The sequence below is a fragment of the Martes martes genome (assembly GCF_963455335.1).
Source record: "Martes martes genome assembly, chromosome: 12".
Classification (NCBI taxonomy): Eukaryota; Metazoa; Chordata; class Mammalia; order Carnivora; family Mustelidae; genus Martes; species Martes martes.
In genome coordinates, this window is record NC_137900.1 from 27,750,436 (window position 1) to 27,772,192 (window position 21,757).

The 21,757-nt window shown below is 40.1% G+C and overlaps 1 protein-coding gene across 1 annotated transcript; it reads right to left on the reverse strand.

Annotated features, from left to right (window-relative positions):
• Window positions 1-6,440: 6,440 nt before the first annotated feature.
• On the reverse strand, window positions 6,441-11,581 carry LOC308353338 (uncharacterized protein C9orf153 homolog; the record flags this gene model as incomplete). Its single annotated transcript, XM_080820189.1, has 3 exons — window positions 6,441-6,704; window positions 9,915-10,419; window positions 11,516-11,581. The coding sequence occupies 3 exons, from the start codon at window positions 11,579-11,581 to the stop codon at window positions 6,478-6,480; spliced, it is 798 nt and encodes a 265-aa protein (XP_080676315.1). The 3' UTR covers window positions 6,441-6,477.
• Between the last annotated feature and the right edge of the window lie 10,176 nt (window positions 11,582-21,757).

Below are 21,757 nucleotides of genomic sequence, written 5' to 3' on the forward strand. Positions count from 1 at the left end.
GGTTCTGGGATTGAGCCCCACATTGGGCTCTCTGCTCAGCAGGGAGTCTGCTTCTCCCTCTCTCTCTGCCTGCCTCTCTGCCTACTTGTGATCTCTATCAAATGAATAAATAAAATCTTTTTAAAAAAAGACACTACTAAGAAAATTAAAAGGCAATGCAGGGAATTGGAGAAGGTATCTGAAATACATATACAAAAGAATTCATATCAGAATGAAGATTTTTGACACATCAGTTAGAAAAAAAAGGGCAACATAGTCACAAAAACTGGTCAGTAAGCACATGGAAAAGGTCTCACCTCACAAGTAAACAGGAATAGTGTAATAAAAATATAATAAAATATCACTACACCTACTAGAACGACTCAAACTTAAAGGGTCAACAATACAGTCTTAGAAAGCAGTGCGACTCCATATACTCTCCTGGTAGTGTTGGAACTTGGTAGCCCCAATTCTGGAAAAATGTTTTATTTGCTAATGCTGAATATCTTCTGACTCTGTAATCTAGCAATTCCACCCAAGAAAAGTGTGTGCACAGGTATCAGAAGACAGGAACATGACTTCATAGCAACAGGGCTGTATGGGTTAACTCCAGCAGACCTACAATTAGCCGGAGCTCTTTTGCTAAAGGTCCTGCATCACAGTGACCTCCGGCCAAGGCATGAAACCTATTGATTTGTAGTGTGGCTTTGTAATCACAGGTCTAAGTAGTTTGGGGGTGGTTTGTACCACCTTATCAACATGGCTTATTGATAAGAGTGATATTAATGATTCTCACCTGTTTCCATGAGACTATCAGTTGCTGTTTATGGAGCAGGAATATGCCTACTTGACCAACAAAACGTAAAAACAAAGACTCCAATTCATGCTCCCTAATTCTAAAGACTTCCATGCACACATTGGTTCCTGAATGGAGGAAATGAGTGTATTCAGTATGGTCCTTATAGGAGAAGGATAATTCGAGCCTGGGTCTGGTCTCTCTGGACCCCTTGCTGTCATCTGTGATGCATATCCTTACTTTAATGCGTTGCCATAATAGATCCTTTTCCTGCAATAAACTGGAGACTTGTACATCGAGACCTTAAGTCCTGGGGGTCTTCTCTAGCAAACAAACCTTGCTTAATGGCCAGTGGCATTGCAAGGCCTTATTTGTGACAACCCTAAACTGCAAATGACCCAAATGTTCATGCACAGCAGGCTGGATAAATAAATCGGGCTGTATTCATGCAAATGAATGCTGAGCAGCAATGAAAATGACTGTTAACTGCATAGAGATCAGAGATGCCTTACAAACATAATGCTGAAAGCAGCTAGATACAAGAGAATCTGCTGTATACATGTTCAAATGTGTGTTTACATTTGTATAAAACAGTGCAAAAATAGATAAAATGAACCCAAGATACATGCTGGTCACCTCTGGATGGCAGAAATGGAGTCATGATTAGGAGAGGGGATTGTAAGCGTGTTCTATTTCATAACCTGGGCTGGTTCCCTGGGTATGTTCAGTGTGCTGTAATTATCAAACTTGTGATTTTCCTGTGTGATCTAATTTTTTAAAAAGCTTATTAAAGGGGCGCCTGGGTGGCTCAGTGGGTTAAAGCCTCTGCCTTCGGCTCAGGTCATGATCTCACGGTCCTGGGATCGAGCCCCACATCGGGCTCTCTGCTCAGCGGGGAGCCTGCTTCCTCCTCTCTCTCTCTGCCTGCCTCTCTGCCTTCTTGTGATCTATCAAATAAATAAATAAAATCTTTTAAAAAAATAAATAAAAAGCTTATTAAAGGGGCAGCTGGGTGGCTCAGTCAGTTAATTGGCTGCCTTCAGCTTGGTTCATGATCTCAGACTCCTGGGATCAAAGCCCCATGTTGGGCTCCCTGCTCCACGGAGAGCCTGCGCTTCTCCCTCTCCCTGCTTCTCCCCCTGCTTATGCTCTCTCTCCCTGTCAGATAAATAAATAAATAAATAAAATCTTTTAAATTAAAAATAAATAAATAAAAAGCTTAATAAGACAAAACAAACATCGGTAAGTCCACAATGTTATTTAAAAAGAGAGAAAGAGAGAAACACTTTTTTTGGTGACCCTTGAAAGTAACTAGAATATCGACACCTTAATCTGAAAATTGGAAACTATAGAAGGAAACCTCCTTGTTTGTACAGACAAATGTTTGTATATATGCAAATAATACATAATATGCAAAAATTTTTGTATATTTCAGTGTTGTTCAACAACCCTACTTGGTGAAGAAAAGGCTTTTTTTTTTTTACAAATGATTCCTGATTAATAAATGTGAAATTAACAATGGAATTAGAAAATCATCAATGAATATAATGAAAATAATTAATCCAGGCAGAGATCTCTGTGTTAGTTAGTTATGGCTGTATAACAGATCAGCCCAACATGCAGCAGCCTAAAACAAACATTATTTCACAATTTCTGGGGGTCAGGGATCCCCGCCTGGCTTAATCGGGTGCCCCTGGCTCTGGGTCTCCCACTAGGTTGCAGGTGGTCAGCTGGGCCAAGGTGTCTCTAGTCTTGACAGGGGAAGGGTCTGTTCCCAGGCTCACTCATGTGGCTATGGGTGGAGGGTCCCATATGCTCAGCTGGCTGTTGGCCAGAGATACACCGATTACTTGCACATGGACCTCTCCACAGGGCAAATCAGAAGATGGTAGCAGGCTTCCCTAAGAGCTAGCAAGGGAGGGCAAGAGAGGGAATCCAAGATACAACCCACATTTTTGTGACTTACTAGACAGAATCCAGTTGTTTTGTTAACTTAATCTAGAAGTGACATCCCAGCATCTCTGCTACATTCTATTCATAGAAGCAAGTCACGAGTCTTGCCCAGACTCAAGGGAGGGCAGTAGACAGGGTGTGACTACCAGGAGGTGGAGATCACCGGGAGCCTCGAGGAGGATGCCGACCATCATCCTCAGTGGCTGGAAGCCATTAAATGAAATGTTGATGGGTCACCACCTGAATCCACTACTCAATCCCATAATCACTAAAAAAGCAACAACCAGATTACAATTTACCTTCTGTTGTGAAGCCATCCGAAGGACACAGCATCCCCTAACAAAGTATTCTCTGAAAGACAGTTGAGCCTGAATCTAACCAAACTTTTAGAAAACATCCAATTTGCGAGAAATATGGATAATGGAAGAAGTTAAATGACACCATGAGGATACAATCTAGTTTGTGTGAATGTCTACAGGCCAGTAGACCTAGGTCCTTGGTGAGTCAACGGCATGGAAAAAAACAGAAAAACCAAAAACCAAAACAAAACAAAGGAAGAATTGCTCTAGCTTAAAAGAACTTTAGGAGACCGAACAACCAAATGCAGTCTTTAGACTTTGCTTGGATCCTGCTAGATAAAGGCAGTTTTGAGACAATAAGGGGATTTTGAATACGGAAAAATAAATGGTACTGAGGAATAGCTGTTGATTTTTCTTGATATAATGATGGCTTCATGGTTATGAAAGAAAATGTCCATATTTTTTTCTGAGATGTGCACGAAAGCATATAAGGACGGTATCTTAGATAGGAAGCTTAAGAAATTGCTTTAAAATACTTCAGCAAGGGGGAGCCAGGGTGGTTCAGTGAGTGAAGTAGCTGACTCTTGATTTTGGCTCAGGTCATGATCCCACCGTCACCATCTAGCCCTGCATCAGGCTCCGCACTCAGCAGGGAGTCTGCTTCAGGATTCTCTCTCCCTCTGCCCCTCTCTACCCACCCCCCCAATAAATAAATAAATCTCTTTAAAAAATAAAATAAAATACTTCAGCAGGGGTGCTTGGCTGGCTCAGTGGTAGAGGCTGACACTCTTGATCTCAGGGTTGTAAGTTCAAGCACCACATTGGGTGTAGAGATTACTTAAAAAAACAAAATCTTCAAAATACTGCAGCTGACAGCAGACCCAATAACAAAAGGAATAGATGAACTAAGCGTGGGAAAAATCTTTGTAAGTGTTGAATTAAGTGATGAGTATGTGTAGGTTCATTACACAATTTTATTCATTTTTATGATGGTTTAAATATTTTCATAGTAAAAATGGGAAGAAAGAGGTCAGGACTAGATGGTTTTATAGCTGAGTTCTAGGTAGATTTTAGGAATAAATATTTCCAATATTTAAGTAGCTATAGCTTCCCACATAAGGTGAACCCCCCCAATTCATTTTATGAAGGTCACACAACTTTAAAACTTAAAAGAAAAAAAAAACCCTATAAGATGCATGAAGAAAACTTCATAGTTGCAAGTACATAGCTGGGGGAATATTTGCATGCTTAGCACACATGGGCACACACATGAAAAAACAGAATACAAGGGGAAAAAAAGAAAAAAAAGAAAAAACAGAATACTGTTTACCCCTTATGCCCATTTCTAGACAGTTTCACCTGCTGAAGATATCTACTATGCTGAAGGAAAAATCTGATTTTTTTTGAAGATTTTATTTATTTATTTGAGAGAGAGAATGAGAGAGAGAGAGTGAGAGAGAGAGAGAGAGCGTGAACATGAGTGGGGGAGGGTAAAAGGGAGAAGCAGCCTCCCTGCTGAGCAGGGAGCCCGATGTGGGACTCAGTCCCAGGATTCCAGGATCATGACCTGAGTTGAAGGCAGTCGCTTAATCAACTGAGTCACTCAGGCACCCAGGCAAAATCGGATTTTAAAAAAGAGTGCCAAAAAAAGAAACCATAGATAAACGACTTAAATGTAGGCAAATTTTTCTCTTTTTTTTTTTTAAGAAACTTTTTTATTATTTTATTTTATTTTGAGGTTTTATTTATTTATTTGAGAGAGAGAGAGGTAGTGACAGAGAGCATGAGCAGGAGGAGAGGTAGATGCTCCTGCTGAGCAGGGAGCCCAACACTGGGCTCCATCCCAGGACCCTGAGATCATGACTTGAGCCAAAGGCAGATGCTTAACTGATTGAGCCACCTGGGCACCCCTCTTTTTAAAAAATTTTTTAAAAGATTTAATTTTGGGGCACCTGGGTGGCTGAGTGGGTTGAAGCCTCTTCCTTCAGCTCAGGTCATGATCCCAGAGTCCTGGGATCGAGCCCCACATCGGGCTTTCTGCTTAGCAGGGAGCCTGCTTCCTCCTCTCTCTCTCTGCCTGCCTCTCTGCCTACTTGTGATCTCTGTCCGTCAAATAAATAAATAATAAAATCTTTAAAAAAAAAAGATTTTATTTTTAGGTAATCTCTATATCCACTGTGGGGCTCAGACATACAACCCCAAAGTCAAGGGTTGCTCGTTTCTATGAATAAGCCAGCCAGGTGCCCCAAATGGAAGCAAATTTTCTAAATAAAATATTGGGGACACAATTCAAGAAATATACTTTAGTTTCTACACAATCATACACATATATTATTGATCATTTATTTGCTCACCATTATTTCTTGGACTCCCTCTGGGTTCTTGCTAGAGTACATACTTTCCTAGTGGTTTTTCCAGTAAGAGATTGTGGGTGGTAAACAAGTTGGCTTTTACATTTAAAAAAAATGTATTTATGATTACCCCCCTCTTTGAAGAGCATCTGGCTGGCTGGTGAATTTCAGGCTACCCGGTGTTTTCCTTCAGCATTTTGAGGGTATTGTTAATGGAATCTGTCACTTCTGTCCACATAATCCCTCAACCTCTCTTTCGTAGGTTGTTTTTTCCTTTCTTCCTTACTGTGGTGCAGTTACGCTACGGGGTTTCTGGATAGAAAGTTATTTTTATTTTCTCACCAATCATTCAGTGAGGTCTTTCCATTCCAGTTTTCATTCATTTCATTTCTGGAAAATTATTGGTCCCTTCATTTTCAAACATCGCCGTTCACACCCTGGTTTCTTTTGCAACTTCCACTGAATATACTTCTAAACTTCTCATTCTACCCCCCACGATCCTTCCTTCAGAATTAATCCTCTCTCTTAAGATACATCGAGTACCCATTGAGATAATTTATTGATGGTTATTACGATTTTTTTAACTTTCAATAATTATATGTTTCACTTTCAAGATTTCCAACTTTTTATCAAATCTTTGTTCTTTTTTTGTAAATGTTACTTCCTTCCTCATGTCTTTCAGCAGTTAACGTATTATTTTTAAGTTCTCAGATTGATCTCTACACCCTCAGGGATTCATTCTTTGATTTGTCGAATTTACCAACCTTTTTAAAATGATAATACACTTTTTCACGTGTGTAGAACATTTTAAAGAGCTGTTCTTGCTTGGTAGTTCTCCTTCAGAGGTGTCCTTAACTTTTCACATGATCTAGATTTGCCTCAGCCCTGGTCCCAATGGGCTTCACGGGTCCAAACCTGGTTGGTCTTATAGAAGCAGATCAATCTGAATCTTGTTCTCCATATTAATGGTTTAACTCTGGATTTTACCTCAGTGTTGTATAGACTCGGTTCCTATGTCCCATCTGCTTCTTTACTTTTCACATATAAGTTCAAAAACAAAACCCATGTCCAAAGTATTTTAATAAACAACATATTTCATTTAAGAAGAAGCTGCATTTTTGGGGGGATAATCAACCTGAGGGTAAATGACTAAAGACCTACAAACTACAGGGGGGTAAATGACACCAGGCATCTGCTGGCTGTCCACAAATCTCTTCTCACTGTCGTATTTTATGTCTACGAATGAATCTTTAGTACCGTGCTTCCACGACGCGAGCCCCTTGTAGTATCTCCATTCCAGATCCCTTAGATCCATGAATTGTTTCTCTGCAAAGAATCACATTTTCAAAGAATTACATGAAGGTGTTATTTAACCTTCAGTTATTCAGAGATGCTTCTTGGACAGAATGAAACTTTGATGAACTTGAGTCTCTTCCCTTTTGGTAGAAAGCTGTTTCTAGAGCTTTATAAATGAAGCAGGCACCTATGGTGCTCATCTGTCTAAAGCCCTCCTCCAAATGGGGAGCTGGGTGGGTCTGGCTAACTGGGCTGGAGCAGACACTAGCAGGTGGAGGAGTCTCCTTCAGTGCCTGGATCCTAATAATGGACAAATGGAGAGATCTACAGAGCACCGAGATCAAGAGATCAAGAGAGAGGAGAAAAGGATCCTGATGAGTGTTTAAAACAAGGACAAAGATTCATCAGAAGTCCATAGGTTTTTAGTGTCATTTCTTCCAAGACGCTGGTTTAAGCCCTGGGTATAAAGGGCCGTGGCTAGCTACTCTTTCAGGACCTATCAACTTGGGGCATCGCTAGTAATTATCATCACTTCAAGAAGCCAATGGACCATGGAAAGTTAGGCCAAGACACACTGCATATTCTCTTACTCAGCTGTCAGTTTCCCGTCCCTTCCTTTTAGTTTCTTTAACGACTAACCAGAATGTAAACCACCCTCCGCCCCCAACAAAAAGAACAAGGAAAAAGGAGCAAGGCCTAAGGTAGAGACTTGAGTGTAAAACCAGAGGCCCAAGAGTCAAGGAGATGAGTGTGAGGAACAGAACGAGAATAATGGATACAGCAAACAAGCAGGAAGGCTGGTTTAATTCTCTCTCATCATTCTCCCTGTATGGTGATACTTGAGCAGGTCCGCTATGGTCCAGGTATGTTCCCTGCACCAGTCAGGCCTCCATTCCTGTACTAGAAGGGCCCGAATTTCGGTATACATTCTATAAGTGCTTGAAGTAGGAGACTGGGGCCAGGGACTGTCCCCTGAGTTCGTACCTTCCCTAATGGAAGAGATACTGCAGCAAGCTGTTGGTGTCGAACACTGGTGGTCAACAGTGTCTCCCAAAGGGCAATTACCAAGTGTCAGGAGTTTGACAAGATTTTAGCAGGCTTGGCATTGGAAGATCTGGTTATAGAAGGAACAGAAGGATGTATTTGACAAGAGAAGCCCACAGAGTTGATGATTTTGACTACTACAGAGCTTTATGTTGTGATCTGTGGTACACACTATAGACAGTTGGCTCACTGCATGCCCATAGCAATCCTCTTCCATCTTCTTCTACCATAGAGGGTGAAAAGCTAAGATCTCTATTCACCACCCAGCAGTAAGGGGTCGCTCTTGGACACAATTCTGACCAATGAGATGTAGGGAGAAGTCCCGGAGGAGGAGTGTTCTGAGGAAGTTTGGCTTTCCTATTAAAAGAGGACACAAGTTGCCAATGTGGCCCTTCTTCTTAGCCCCTTTATGCTGCCTGGAATGTGGCTGTAGTACCTGGAGGTGAAGGAGGCATCTTTTGACCATGAAGACAAAATCCGTACACAAAAAGATGGTGGAGCCTGGGTCCTTGACAATATCAAAAGCAGTGCTCCAATATTTGTCTGTCTACCTCCAGACTTCTAGTAGGTAAGAAAAATAATCTTTATTTGGTTTCTCTGACATTTTTGGTCCTCTTGCCTGAGCAAGAGAAGCTGATATGATAGAAGGACAAAATGGTAGCACCCATTCTCTTTTCTTTCCCCAGTGCTTGATGCTTGTAAGGATATGTTCTATAATATTCTTTGGTATACCAAGACCTCTAAAGTCCTCATGGCTGAGAATACTTTAGGGACCGGCTGGCTGATAAAATGATAGTAATACTGGGCAATATAAGAGAGTAAAAGATGAATTGTTGCAATACCAATTAAACCTAAGAAATTACTGGCTGGTCTTCATGTGGATGCCTACACCTGGCTTCACGCATATTCCTCGAATAGACAGGATGAGTACTTGAAATTCTGCTTATAGGATCTGAGGAAATGAGGTCATGAAGACAGAGAAGAAACCTCAACAGAGTCTGGAAGGCCACAAGAGAGACCTTCTAGAAGTTAGGTAGCAAGGAGATAAGTCATGCATTGAGAAGAAAGGACAATTTGGCTCCTGTCAATGGCAAAACCATAAAGATCCTATCAGATGTCCAAAGCCCTCAGCACTTTTTCAATAGGCTCTTTGGCAGTACTGATTAATCCTAATATTTTCCATACTTTTTCCTTTCTGGTCCCAGACTTTACCTTATGCACTTCTGTGGATTAGCTAGGCCATTCCTACAATTGCCCTGATTTCTATTCCTGCCTGGGCTCCAGAGCACACAAAGTATGACTCTATCAAAGGGATCTGAAACCTGCATTAGGCTCTGTCAAGACATTGGTGTGGGGAGTTACAGCAAAGACTGTTCTGGCATCTTGGACCAAATATGAGCAGAGTAATCAATCTATGCCTTTGAATGTGTTCCTCTAACTCTTCCACTACTTTTAGTATAAAAATGGTGCTGTCAAAATATTTGCTGTGCAAATGGTTTTATCTTGAGTCAAGAACCTACTTTAGGAAGGTTCAAATATTTTATATCATTGACTTAATCTATTTTTTACAGCTACCTAGAATGACAAATTATTACCTCCCTCAAATTAAGGAAAATGAAGACCTTATAAGACACTCCCTTCTCATTGAAACTCACCATCATATATTTTATATATTTTTAACTTTCCCTAAATAGTCTTTTTTTAAAAGAACATCTTCCTATTAAAGTGTCAGAAATGAAGGGAGGAGTTTCCTCTTGTTGTTTGTAGAGAAGTATCAATAATGAAAGGATAAGAGTTCCTGAAAAAATATCTAAAAATACCCCCTCTCAATTGCACTAAAGCCAAGATACTTAAGAAAAATAACCCATTATTCAGTAAATATTTGGCTAAGTTCATAATAGGTATGGGTGACTTAGAGTCCAAGTTTAACTAGCTAATATTATAAAGGTGACTTTAAGTACCACACCCAAAATACTCCTTTGCGAGACTGGACTGAGCCTGGACCCTGGAATGTTCCAGTCTCTTTTCTCTACTTCCCATTGGCACTGTAGGCAGCAGGCACATCAGCCACGAGCCCCAGGACTGCAAGATTCCCTTGGGTCACCGTTTGACTATTTCAGTTCTCATAACCTAAGTAAATGTTGCAACAAGATTTCCACGAATTTCCCCCCACATAGCCTCATCTGTTTAGATTACCTGGATCAACTAAGAAGTACTTAGCAATTCTGTCTGCAAAGACAAAATTTTCTGTCCTGATCCTGGAGATGCCCAGCATGCCTAATATGTTGGCACCCTGAGTCTTCTCCTTTACGGGGACGGGGACCAGTGATGAGGATTTGGAGTGTTCGATGAGAATCTCATAGGGAAAAGTGTGTGCGGGAGGAGGAATCCCGTGCCGGAAGAGCCTCTGCTGGGATCTGGTGAGTCTCTCCACCGGAGAGAGCGAGGGGGCCAACAAGCTTCGGTACAGGATTTCGGTCATAGAGTCTGGTTTCTCCTCCTCTCTTCTCACCACCTTGCACACGAAAAGAGGCTGCGGGTCTTCTTCCCTCACGTCGTCGGTCCCACCAATTGACATGACATTCAGTTTTTGACTAAGCATTTTCTGTGCTTCGCTCGGTGAAATACTGTGAGTTTTTAGGAGATTTGATTTCTTGCTCTGCTTAGTAAAGTCCTCAACAGAAGCATACAATTCTGGCAGCTGCGGGAGGGGAAAAGGCAGGAAGTCAGGAGACTGGATGAAAATGTAAGTGGTAGACTCACAAACCCTACAACCAAAGGAGACCAAGGAACCATGAAAACAGAAGCATCTGTCTTTGGAAGCTCTCTCTGCCTCACGAACCCAAGTTAAGAGTGGCAATGGCAAATCTCATAGTCATTCCCAGAAAGGGGTATTATTAGATGCACCACTTAAACCATGAAATGGGCCTGTTAGACTTGGATCAGAAAGTCTGTAAGATCTTTCCAAGGTAAAGTATGATGAGCTGCCATGGAGAGAGAGAGAGAGAGATCGAGCTGTGGAGGCGTACAACCTTTGTTTGGAGTAAGGCTCCATATAAGGCTTCTTTTTTTTTTTTTTCTTTTTCTTTCTTTTTTTAAGGCTACATTTCTTTTAAGGAAGAAAGAGAGCCAGGTAATACAGATATCAGAGCTTCATCCTGCTGTCCGAAGGGCTCAGAATGTTCCCGAATGCAGTGCAAAGGAAGCTCTAAGAGTCCCTATTCATTGGGATATTTTACCAAAGCACAGAGTTAACTTGGCAGAGTGTTTGGGAATAGTTGTTGGCAGAGAAAACAATAAAGAATTCCTTAGAATACCTTCCTAATCCAAAATCCTATACTGAAGGAATAAAATCTCATTTTCTCCAGCATCGTGCCTACCAACTCCATTATTCCTAAGGATGTTCTTAGGCCATTCAACTGGAAGGCCAGAGAGGCCAAAGTGAGAACCCAAATTTGGGTCATCAGCCCAGGGCACTTTCCCTTCACTCCTAGGCCGTTCTGCACCCCAGCAACAAATAACCAAGTGGGCCGAGGCGGGAGAACGGCCTTTTCAAACGATGGCCGCTATCGTGAAAACAGCTTAGCTCTCGCCCGTACCTGCCCTGGAAATGCTGCATTTCACTGTGACCAAAGAGCGTAAGTCGGTCGATGAAGGGGAATGGTCATATTCCCTGGGGCCCCCAAGCACATCACCGGGTATGGCGTAGCTCAAACTGTTACAATTTTTTTTTCAAGCTGTCACAATTTTTTAATATCGTTTGCCGTGTGGGGTACTGCAGAATTGTAAGCACCTACCGAACACCCGGGAGACTCCGCCGCCGCCCCGCCTTCCTCCGGACTGGTGTCATCGCTAAGAAACATCGTGAGGGGACTTTGTCCTCTGATTCCTGAGAAAGCAGTAGAAGAGGGGACGGAGTGAAAGCTGAACGATCCAGCCAAGTACAAGGCAGGAGGGTGGGGCATGGGTAACGCTTTTTACGTGCCCAGAACTTTGTAGGTGGGACACTTGCTAAAATTTTATACCATTTGAAGTTTTCTTTTGTTTTCTTCTTACCCTAGGTCTATCAAATGACTCACATGCCAACCAAATATTTTCTCTGAAACACCTCAAATTCGTATATGACATATATGCCCTGGCATTTAATACTAATTAAAAGAATCCTACATGGGATGTTTAATGTTTTTATCTTACATATTTTGATCAACTTTCAGTTTATCTAAAGAAAAACTCCCTTATTTCTTACCCAGGAAAAGTGCTTTTTATTCAGGAGGGAAAGGCTAATAAAACAATAACAATTTACATTTTGAAACGATTTGCTTTGGGCCAGATATGCCAGTATGCAGTTTACAGATGGAATTGTGTTAAATCTCTTTGTGAGGAGTTGGAGATGTCTACAGAATATTTACAATTGGTCTCATCAGTGGGAGCAGTTCAGGATGCTTCCACATTTTTTTAAAAGATTTTATTTATTTATTTGACAGACAGATCACAAGTAGGCAGAGAGGCAGGCAGAGAGAGAGAGAGAGGAGGACGCAGGCTCCTTGCTGAGCAGAGAGCCCGATGCGGGGCTCGATCCCAGGACCCTGAGATCATGATCTGGGCTGAAGGCAGAAGCTCAACCCACTGAGCCACCCAGGTGCCCCTAGGATGTTCCCATATTTAAAAAAAAGATTTTATTTATTTAGAGAACGAGAGAGTGAGTGGGGGGAGGGCAGAGGGACAGGAAGACAGAATCTCAAGCAGACCCCCACTCAGCATGGAGCCTGAGGTGGGGCTTGATCCCAGCAACCTGAGACCATGACCTGAGTCAAAATCAAGAATCGGGTGCTCAACCAACTGAGCCAACGAGGTGCCCCCGTCTCCTCCCACATGTGACCCTGGGCTGGCTTTATGGTTGTCCTCAACCGACAACATATAGGTATAAGCTCTGAGTGCCAGAGCCTAGGCAGTAAGCTTTGCAGCTTCACGTCACACTCTTGGAATCCCTAGCCACCATGCAAAGAGGTCCTGCTATCCTTCTGGGAACCCCAAGGGGAGCTGAGAGCCAGCACCAGCCACTAGACATGTATGCGAGGCCATCTTGCATCGCCCAGCCCCATTTGTGCCTCCAGATGGCTACAGCTGCCTGAGCAACTCCAGACGATCCCAAATGGAGAACAACAGCCACCCAGCTATGCCGGCCAACTCCAAAATTATGGCAAATAATGAATTATAGATGTTTCAAGACACTAAGCTTTGAGTGGACTGTTACATAGCAATAAACAGCAGATAAACTCCACAATCCTTCACATTCCTGGTTTAATTTATTCCAGTGAATCCTCTGTTGGAGATAAGGCAATGTGTGAGGGACAATATCTTCCTTGGTACCACTATATCCACACGGGTAACTACAATAATTGGGGTGAGGATCAGAGATGAACTAACAATACTCTTGGTGTTTGGGGTGAAGTAAAAACAATGAGGTTCTTCTTCTTTCCCAAGCAAAACAGAAAAACCCAGAATGAATACATTTATATATGAATATATTTCTATTCACTCTGGGTTTTTCTATTTTGCTTGGTAAGAAGGAAAAAACTAACATATATTTAAATATATAGTCATTCTGGGATATCTATCGATATATGTACCTACCTATTACTTGGATATACATATATTCAAATGTATTACAGTCACTAGTAAGTACACTGTATCAATATATATGACCAAAGGAAAAAAAGAAAGCAATATAATGTAGCATGATGACTCCCTTTCCTACATTTGCACAGTGGCCTCATAGATAGATCTATCATTGACCAGTTAAAAGAAGACTTGATTGTGCATTTTTTTTAATTGTACTTTCCTTTTGTTATTTCTTGCAAAGGAAAATATTTCTCTAACTGGTTTCATCTAAAACCTCTCATTGTCTCCTGGGCACCCATTACCCCTGCTTTCCAGTGGTGCCACCCACCATGAGAGGGTTGCCTTTTCCCATGACCAATGGACAATACATTGTTCTCCCCTTTCCTCTCCCTAACAGAACTTGACTTAACCCCTCACTACACACACACACACACACACACACACACACACACACGCTGAACTTTATTCAGAATTTCTGATGCATGGAGCACCTGGGTGGCTCAGTTGGTTAGGCATCTGCCTTTGGTTTGGGTCATGATCCCAGGGTCTTGGGATCAAGTCCTGCATCAGGCTCCCTGCTCAGCGGAGAGGTTGCTTTTCCCTCTCCCTGTGCCTGCCACTCTGCCTACTTGTGCTCTCTGTCGAATAAATAAATAAAATATTAAAAAAATAAAATGAATGAGGGGCACCTGGGTGGCTCAGTGGGTTAAGCTTCTGCCTTTGGCTCAGGTCATGATCTCAGGGTCCTGAGACTGAGCTCTCTGCTCAGCGGGGAGCCTGCTTCCCCTCTCTCTCTGCCTGCCTCTCTGGCTACTTGTGATCTCTCTCTGTCAAATAAATAAATAAAATCTTTAAAAGTAAATAAATAAAATAAAATGAATGCTATTCATGGATGACAGGGAATGAAGTTCTGATATATGCTACAGCATGATAAACCTTGAAAAATTAGGCTAAGTGAAATAAGCAACTCACAAAACGCCACATATTGTATGATTGCATTGACATAAAATTTATAAAATAGGCAAATCCATAGAGACAGAAAGTACATTAACAGGAACTAGCCTAAGGCTGGGGGGCATGCAGGATTGGGGAATGACTGCTAATCAATCTGGGGTTTTTTGGGGGGGTGATAAAAATTCTAAAATTGATTGGTGGCTGCACAACTCTCTGAATATACTTAAAATTATTGAACTGTGCTCTTTGAAAGAATTTAATGGTGTGTGAATTGTTTGTTAATAAGACTTAAAAATGATTTGGAGAGAAAATGATAGTTATGAAAGATAGACTAAGGAGATGCAAAATATTTAACTGGTTACCCCATAAGAAAAAAACCCAAATCATAGAATAGAAAAATATTTAAAATTAAAATTCAGGGAGATTTTCCTGGAATTAAGGATTTGAATCTGTGAATTAAAATATCAGAATGGCTAGCACTAAAACATATTCTAGTAAAGTAATCGAGTTTCAGGAAAAAAAGAAAAGAAGCCTTAGTTTTATCTATAGCAATAGTCAGACAAAAACACAAAAAAGCAAAACAAAGTTTGAGCCAAGGATTTTTCTATTTATCCAAGCTATGTTTGAAAGAATAAAAGCTTGGGTCACCTGGGTGGCTCAGTGGGTTAAGCCTCTGCCTTCAGTTCAGGTCATGATCTCAGGGTCCTGTGATGGAGCCCCACATCAGGCTCTCTGCTCAGTGGGGAGCCTGCTTCCCCCTCTCTCTCTGCCTGCCTCTGCCTACTTGTGATCTCTCTCTCTGTCACATAAATAAATAAAATCTTTAAAGAAAAAGAAAAAAAAGAAAGAATAAAAGCTCAAGAAAAAATTTTGATCTTGCAAGAACTCAGGAAATATTTTTCCCATGAGTCCTTCTTGAGAGAACTATCAGTCGACTGATGGACTTCAAGCAGCCAAGAGAAGAATGGACTTCAGAAGTAAAGAATCTTCTAGCAGTAGGGCAAGTTTGCTTGTAGGGAAAACTACAAATGCATATATTCCCTGAACCTAGGATTCCTACTCCTAAATATCTATTCTTACATTTGAAAAACATTTCCATAGATGCCAATGAAACATAACCGGTTATTCACGGCAACAACTTTGTAACAGCAACAGACTGAAAACAACTTCAGCATCCTAAGAGATTGAGGGGTCAAACAAATCCAATGCCCACCCACAGTATAAAGGATAATTTGTGCTTTTTCATACAATGGAATACTCTTCAGCAAGAGATTCTGTACTTTATGTTACAATGTATGTAACACTCAAATATAAGCAAACAATCTATAAGGTTAGGAGTCAGGATAGTGTTTACCTTGGGAGGGATCCATACTGGAACATGAGAATTCCACAGCTCTGGTAATATTTTGTTTACTTGATCTGAATGCTACACTGAATGCTACAGTGTGTAACTGATAGAAATCCACTGAGCTTTGCCTTTATAATCCATGAACATTTTCATATGTGTCTTAGACATCGGGGCACCTGGCTGGCTCAGTCAGAATACCATGTGACTCTTGATCTCAGGGTCGTGTGTTCAAGCCCCAGTTTGGGCACAGGGATTGTTTAAATAAATAAAATTTTTTTTAAAGATATTAACAGAAACTTTACCTAAGATGGAGAAAAACAATTTCCAGGGAAAATCTTGACTTTTCAGGGAAAAGTCAAGAAAAATCTACTCACACTGTTCTTGGGCAACCAGTGGGTCTGGAGGTAACTCAATACTGAACAATTAATGATAGTGGAAAGGATCCAGTATGCTAAATAGATGTCACAACATAGGACAAAAACACATTGGAGGAGAAGTATAAAACAAGTAAAATCTAGGTTAAGGGTATTCTAAGACAAAACATGGAACCACAGTTGACAATCGTGTAACTGTTTCATTGAAATTTATGATATTTTTCTACTTTTCCTTCAATTTTTAAATTATATTCTTATCTCCACATTTTTTGCAATTCTATTTTTGTTTGCAATTTGTCATAATAATTTTTTAAATGCTTAGTTTATGGACAAATTACTCAAGAAAACAAGACAATTTTATAATCAAAATTCTCCATGCTCTCAGTAGTTGTTGAATCACTCTATTGTACATTCTACATTAACAATATGGCAATTAAAATAAAAAGCTTAATAAAAAAATCTTTAAAAAAATTCTCCACGCACTGAGAGTAAATAAAACATAGGTTCTGTGAAAAAGAAGGGATAAGACAATAGAATATATTGGGGGAAAAAAAAAAGAACAAAGGCTTCAGGACTGCATAGAAGATGATAATTATAAACAAACAGTAAAGAACCAACATACATATACTTGCTCCTACTAAAGAAGAAAACAGAACAAAATGTTAAAAGGTATAATTTTTTAACTTTGCAAAATGAAAGGCCCATAATAATTATCGTAACTGAACAAGTAGTAAGAATGATAGACATGGAGCCACATAATGTCAAGGAAAATAATAACTGCAAACAGATACAGTGTTCACAATGTGTCAGACACTGCTCTGAGTTCTTTAATGTATTAACTAACTTGATATTCATAAAAATGAGTAGATGCTATTATCAGCCCCACCTTACAAACTGGGGACAGAGGTATAGGTAGGTTAAGAATACAGTTAAGACTCCAAAATGGCAAAGGTAAAAACATTCAAATTATTTCATGTTGATGAGCTGTTTGGAAAATAGGCAAGCTTATAGAACACCTGGAAGAATACAGCCTTCTTGGCAATCTGGCAATATTTATTAACATTCAAAAAATTTTTTCTATGACTCTACAGTTGAGTTTCTTGAAATTTTCCTGCAAAAATTGTTGGCCAAGTGTATAGATTATGAACCAAGCTCTTCATGCAGCATTGTTTATAATAACAAGAAATAAAAAGAATTAAGATAATGTGCAGAAGAAAATCAGAGGCAAGGCAGACAAATGCAGAGAACGTCCTGGTGCCATTCCATTTTCTGGGGCCCATCTCTCCTGAAACTATCACAATGATGTACCTAACTGCATTGTAGTTACGTTTGCCCAAAATTTCCCCTTTGCTTAGGATCATTTATATTTGGATTTCTGTCCTCCCCAGCCCAATTCTGATAAATATATTTGATGCATAAAGAGCTTTTTAAACCACTAAGAAAAAGATAAACTCATTGGGAAAAAAAATAGAAAAATAGTCAAAGGGCTTGAGGAGGAAATTCTCACAATTAAGAATGATGAATAAAGTCGGTAAACATAACAATATTCTCAGTTAACAGGAAATTACATGCAAATACATATAAAATGAGGTTTAACATCATCAGGTTGGTAAATGTCAATATAATGATAATGTCCATTTATTGAGAGTAACTCTCATTCAATGTTAGTCCAAACTTTAGAGAAAAATCTGGCAATGTGCACTGGAATATGTGGGCTCTTAGAACTAATGGTGCTATTTCTAGGGATATGCGCTAAAGAATAACCAGAAAATTGGACAAATTATGCTCATTTTCAATGGCTCATAATGCTAAAAAGCTGAAATAGGGAATTAAATCAGTAAGAGATTAACTTTTGAAAATCATTTAAACTACCATTCTGTGTAACCATTAAAAAGGAAAAGGAATTTAAAAAATATTTGTCTTGGAGGGAAAGATGGTGATGGAGTAGGAGGCCCTAGGTTTGCCTTGTCCGATGAATACAACCAGATTACTATCAAATCATCTTAAATACCCCAGAAATCGATCATAAGGCTGGCAGAGCAAACTCCACAACTAAATGTGGAAAAGGCCACACTGAAGAAGGTAGGAAGGGCAGACACACATGGCTTGAGAGAGAAATGGATCGTGGCTGCTGTGGTGGGGAGGGAGTCAAGGTCATGAGGAAGTGCAAGAGAGAGACCAGCACACAGGAGATCTCAGAGGAGATCTAAACAAACTTCTACAGCAACTGGCTTGGAAAGAGAGAGGGCCTGAATTTTGTGAGTTCTTATAACCAGTGAGGCTTAAAGCCTGGAATTTCAAAGGTCAGTGTGCTTGGCTCTGGAAGAGCTCAAAGGACATTAGGGCTGCTCTTGGCAAGAAGGTAGGGCTAAAAGCCCATGGGCACACAGCGTGGAAACAACAATCTGAAAAGGCCCTGGGACACACAGTGGAGAGGTTAGTTGCTCATCTCAGACCTGTCCCAGAGAGACAACATTCACAGAGAGACCCTCTGGGAACAAAGGAACTAGACAGTACCATTTCCCTCCCCCACCCTCAGCATAAACACAGACCCACCTGCAGGAACCAAGAATACATTGACACTCACTACCTAACTTGCTTACACCTCGCACTGGAAATGTGCCCCTCCCCCCACAATACTTGCCTCAGTCCCAACACAGCTGGCTCCCTCTCCCAGAAGACTGGCCCAAACCCCTGCCAGCACCATGTGTCCTGACCCCAGAGCTTCGTGAGGCCTTGACTCCGGTGGTGGTGGCAACAGGTCTCATTTTGCAAGCAGGCCAGAGCTAACCTAGTTAAAACATGCCACATTCAGGCCAGGGAACAAACTCTGCCCACAACAGGCAAAAAGAGTTCCTGACAATGACTGGCATGAAGGATAAAGTGACCAGAATACAAAAGCAGAGTGCAATGGAACACACAGAGACACTCCCTAAAGCACCAGGCCCTGGGGAAACAACAGACACTATACAGGAGGCACTACAGGCCATGAGACCATCACCCTCAAGAACAGGGGAAGTAGCTGACTTTCCTAACATAGAAACAGGCACAGAGACTTAGACAAAATGAGATGACAGAGAAATTTGTCCCAAATGAATGAACAGAATGAAAAGAACAACAGAACATGGACAGAGATGTAAGCAAAACAGATGGAAGTAACATGCTTAATGGAGAATTTAAAGCAATTATCATAAGGATACTGGATTTGAGAAGAGTGGAAGACTTCAGTGAGACCATTAACGCAGAGATAAGGAATAATATAGCAGAGATAAAATGCTCAATAAACAAAATGAGAAAGAGGTTTAATAGAATGAACAGCAAGCTGGAAGAAGCAGAGGAACAAATTAATGACCTAGAAGACAGAATAATGAAAACTAAACAAGCTGAACAAAAGAGAAAAAAGAATTATGCAAAACAAGAATAGACTTAGAAAACTCCCTGCCTCCATCAAACGTAATAACATCCGTATCATAGAGTCCCAGAAGAAGAAGATAGAGAAAAGGGGGCAGATAATTTATTTGAAGAAATAATAGCTGGAAAGTTCCCTAATCTGGGGAAGGAAACAGACAACTGGATCCAGGAGGCACAGAGAACCCCCAAGAAAATCAACAAAAGCAGATCTGCACCAAGACATATTTTAAATAAAATGGCAGAATAATAAAGAAAAAATGATATAGAATAAATATTAAGGGAAGCCTGGGTGGCTCAATCGGTTAAGCATCTGCCTTCAGTGCAGGTCATGATCCCAGGGCCTGGGATTGAATCTCACATCAGGCTCCTTGCTCAGCAGGGAGCCTGCCTCTCCCTCTGCCTGCTGTTCCCTCTGCTTGTGCTCTCTCTCTGACAAATAAATAAATAAAATTTCTAAAAAAATATTAAAAGCAGCAAGACAAATAATGACAGTTACATACAAAGGAAGCCTCATAAAGCCATCAGAGGATTTTTCAGTGGAAATCCACAAATAAACAGTGACTTTGAATGATACACTGGTCTAGATGGACATAATAGATATATTCAGGACATTCCATCCTAAAAAGCAGAATACATATTCTTTTCAAGTGTACATGGAACATTCTCCAGAATAGATCACATATTATGCCACAAAACAAGCCTCAACAAATTAAAAAAGATTGAAGTCATACCATGCATCTTTTCTGACCACAACATTATGAAAACTCGAAGTCATCCACAAGAAAAAATCTGGAAAGACCACAAATACATGCTAGTAAACAATGAGTGGGTGAGCCAGGGAATAAACCAAGAAATAAAAAAGTACATGGAAGCAAATGATAATGAAAAACACAGTGACTCAAAACTTCTGGGATATAGCAAGGATATAGCAAAAGTGGTTCTAAGAGGAAAGTATATAGAAATACGGGCTTACCTCAAGAAGCAAGAAAAATCTCAAGTAAACACAATTTAACCTTACACCTAAAGGAGTTAGAAAAAGAATATATAAAACCTAAAACCAGCAGAAGGAAGGAAATAATAAAAAATTAGAGGAGAAATAAATGAAATCGAAACTTTAAAAACCCAATAGAACAGACCAATGAAACCAGGAGCTTGTTCTTTGGAAAAAAAAAATCAATAAAATTGATAAAACTCTAGCCAGACTTATCAAGCAAAGAAGAGAAAGGACAAACCCTCCCCCCCAAAAAGAGAAAGGACCCAAAAAAATCACAAACGAGAAAGAAGTTACAACAAACAACACAGAAATACAAACAATTATAATGGAATATTATGAAAATCTATATGCCGACGAATTGGGCAACCTGGAAGAAATGGATAAATTCCTAGAAACATACAGGAAACAGGAGGAAATAGGAATGTAAGCAGACTGAGAACCAGCAATTGAGTGAAAAACCAAAAAACTCCCAGCAAACAAGTCAAGGACCAGATAGTTTCACAAGTTAATTTTACCAAACTTTTAAAGAGTTAATACCTATTCTTCTCAAACTATTCCAAAAAAAAATAGAAAAGGAAGGAAAACATCTAAATTTATACAGCATGATCCTGATACCAAAACCAGATAAAAGCACCACAAAAAGAACTACAGGCCAATATCTTTGATGAACATAAATGCAAAAATCCTCAACAATATACTAGCAAAATAAATCCAACAGTACATTGAAACAATCATTCACCATGATTAAGTGGGATTTATTTCTGGATTGCAAAGGTGGTTCAATATTCACAAATCGATCCACGTGATATCTCACATCAATAAGAGAAAGGATAAGAACCATATGATCATTTCAATAGATGCAGAAAAAGCACCTGACAAAGTACAACATCCATTCGTGATAAACTCTCAACAAAGTAGTTTAGAGGGAATATCCCTCAACACAATGAAAGCTATATATAAAAACCTAACAACTAATATTATCCTCATTGGGGAAAAACTGAGAGCCTTTCCCAAAAGGGCAGGCACAAAACAGGGATGTTCACTCTCACCACTTTCATTCAACATAGTACTGGAAGTCCTAGCCACAGTAATCAGACAAGAAAAAGAAATAAAAGGCATCCAAACCAGAAAGGAAGAAGTAAGACTTTCACTATTTACAGTGACATGATACTATTTGTAGAAAATTAGAAGACTCCACCAAAAAACTGCTAGAACTGATAAATTCAGTAAAGTTGTAGGATATGAAGTTAATCTACAGAAATCTGTTTCATTTCTATACACCAAAATGAAGTAGCAGAAAGGGAAATTAAGAAAACAATCCTAGGGGTGCCTGGGT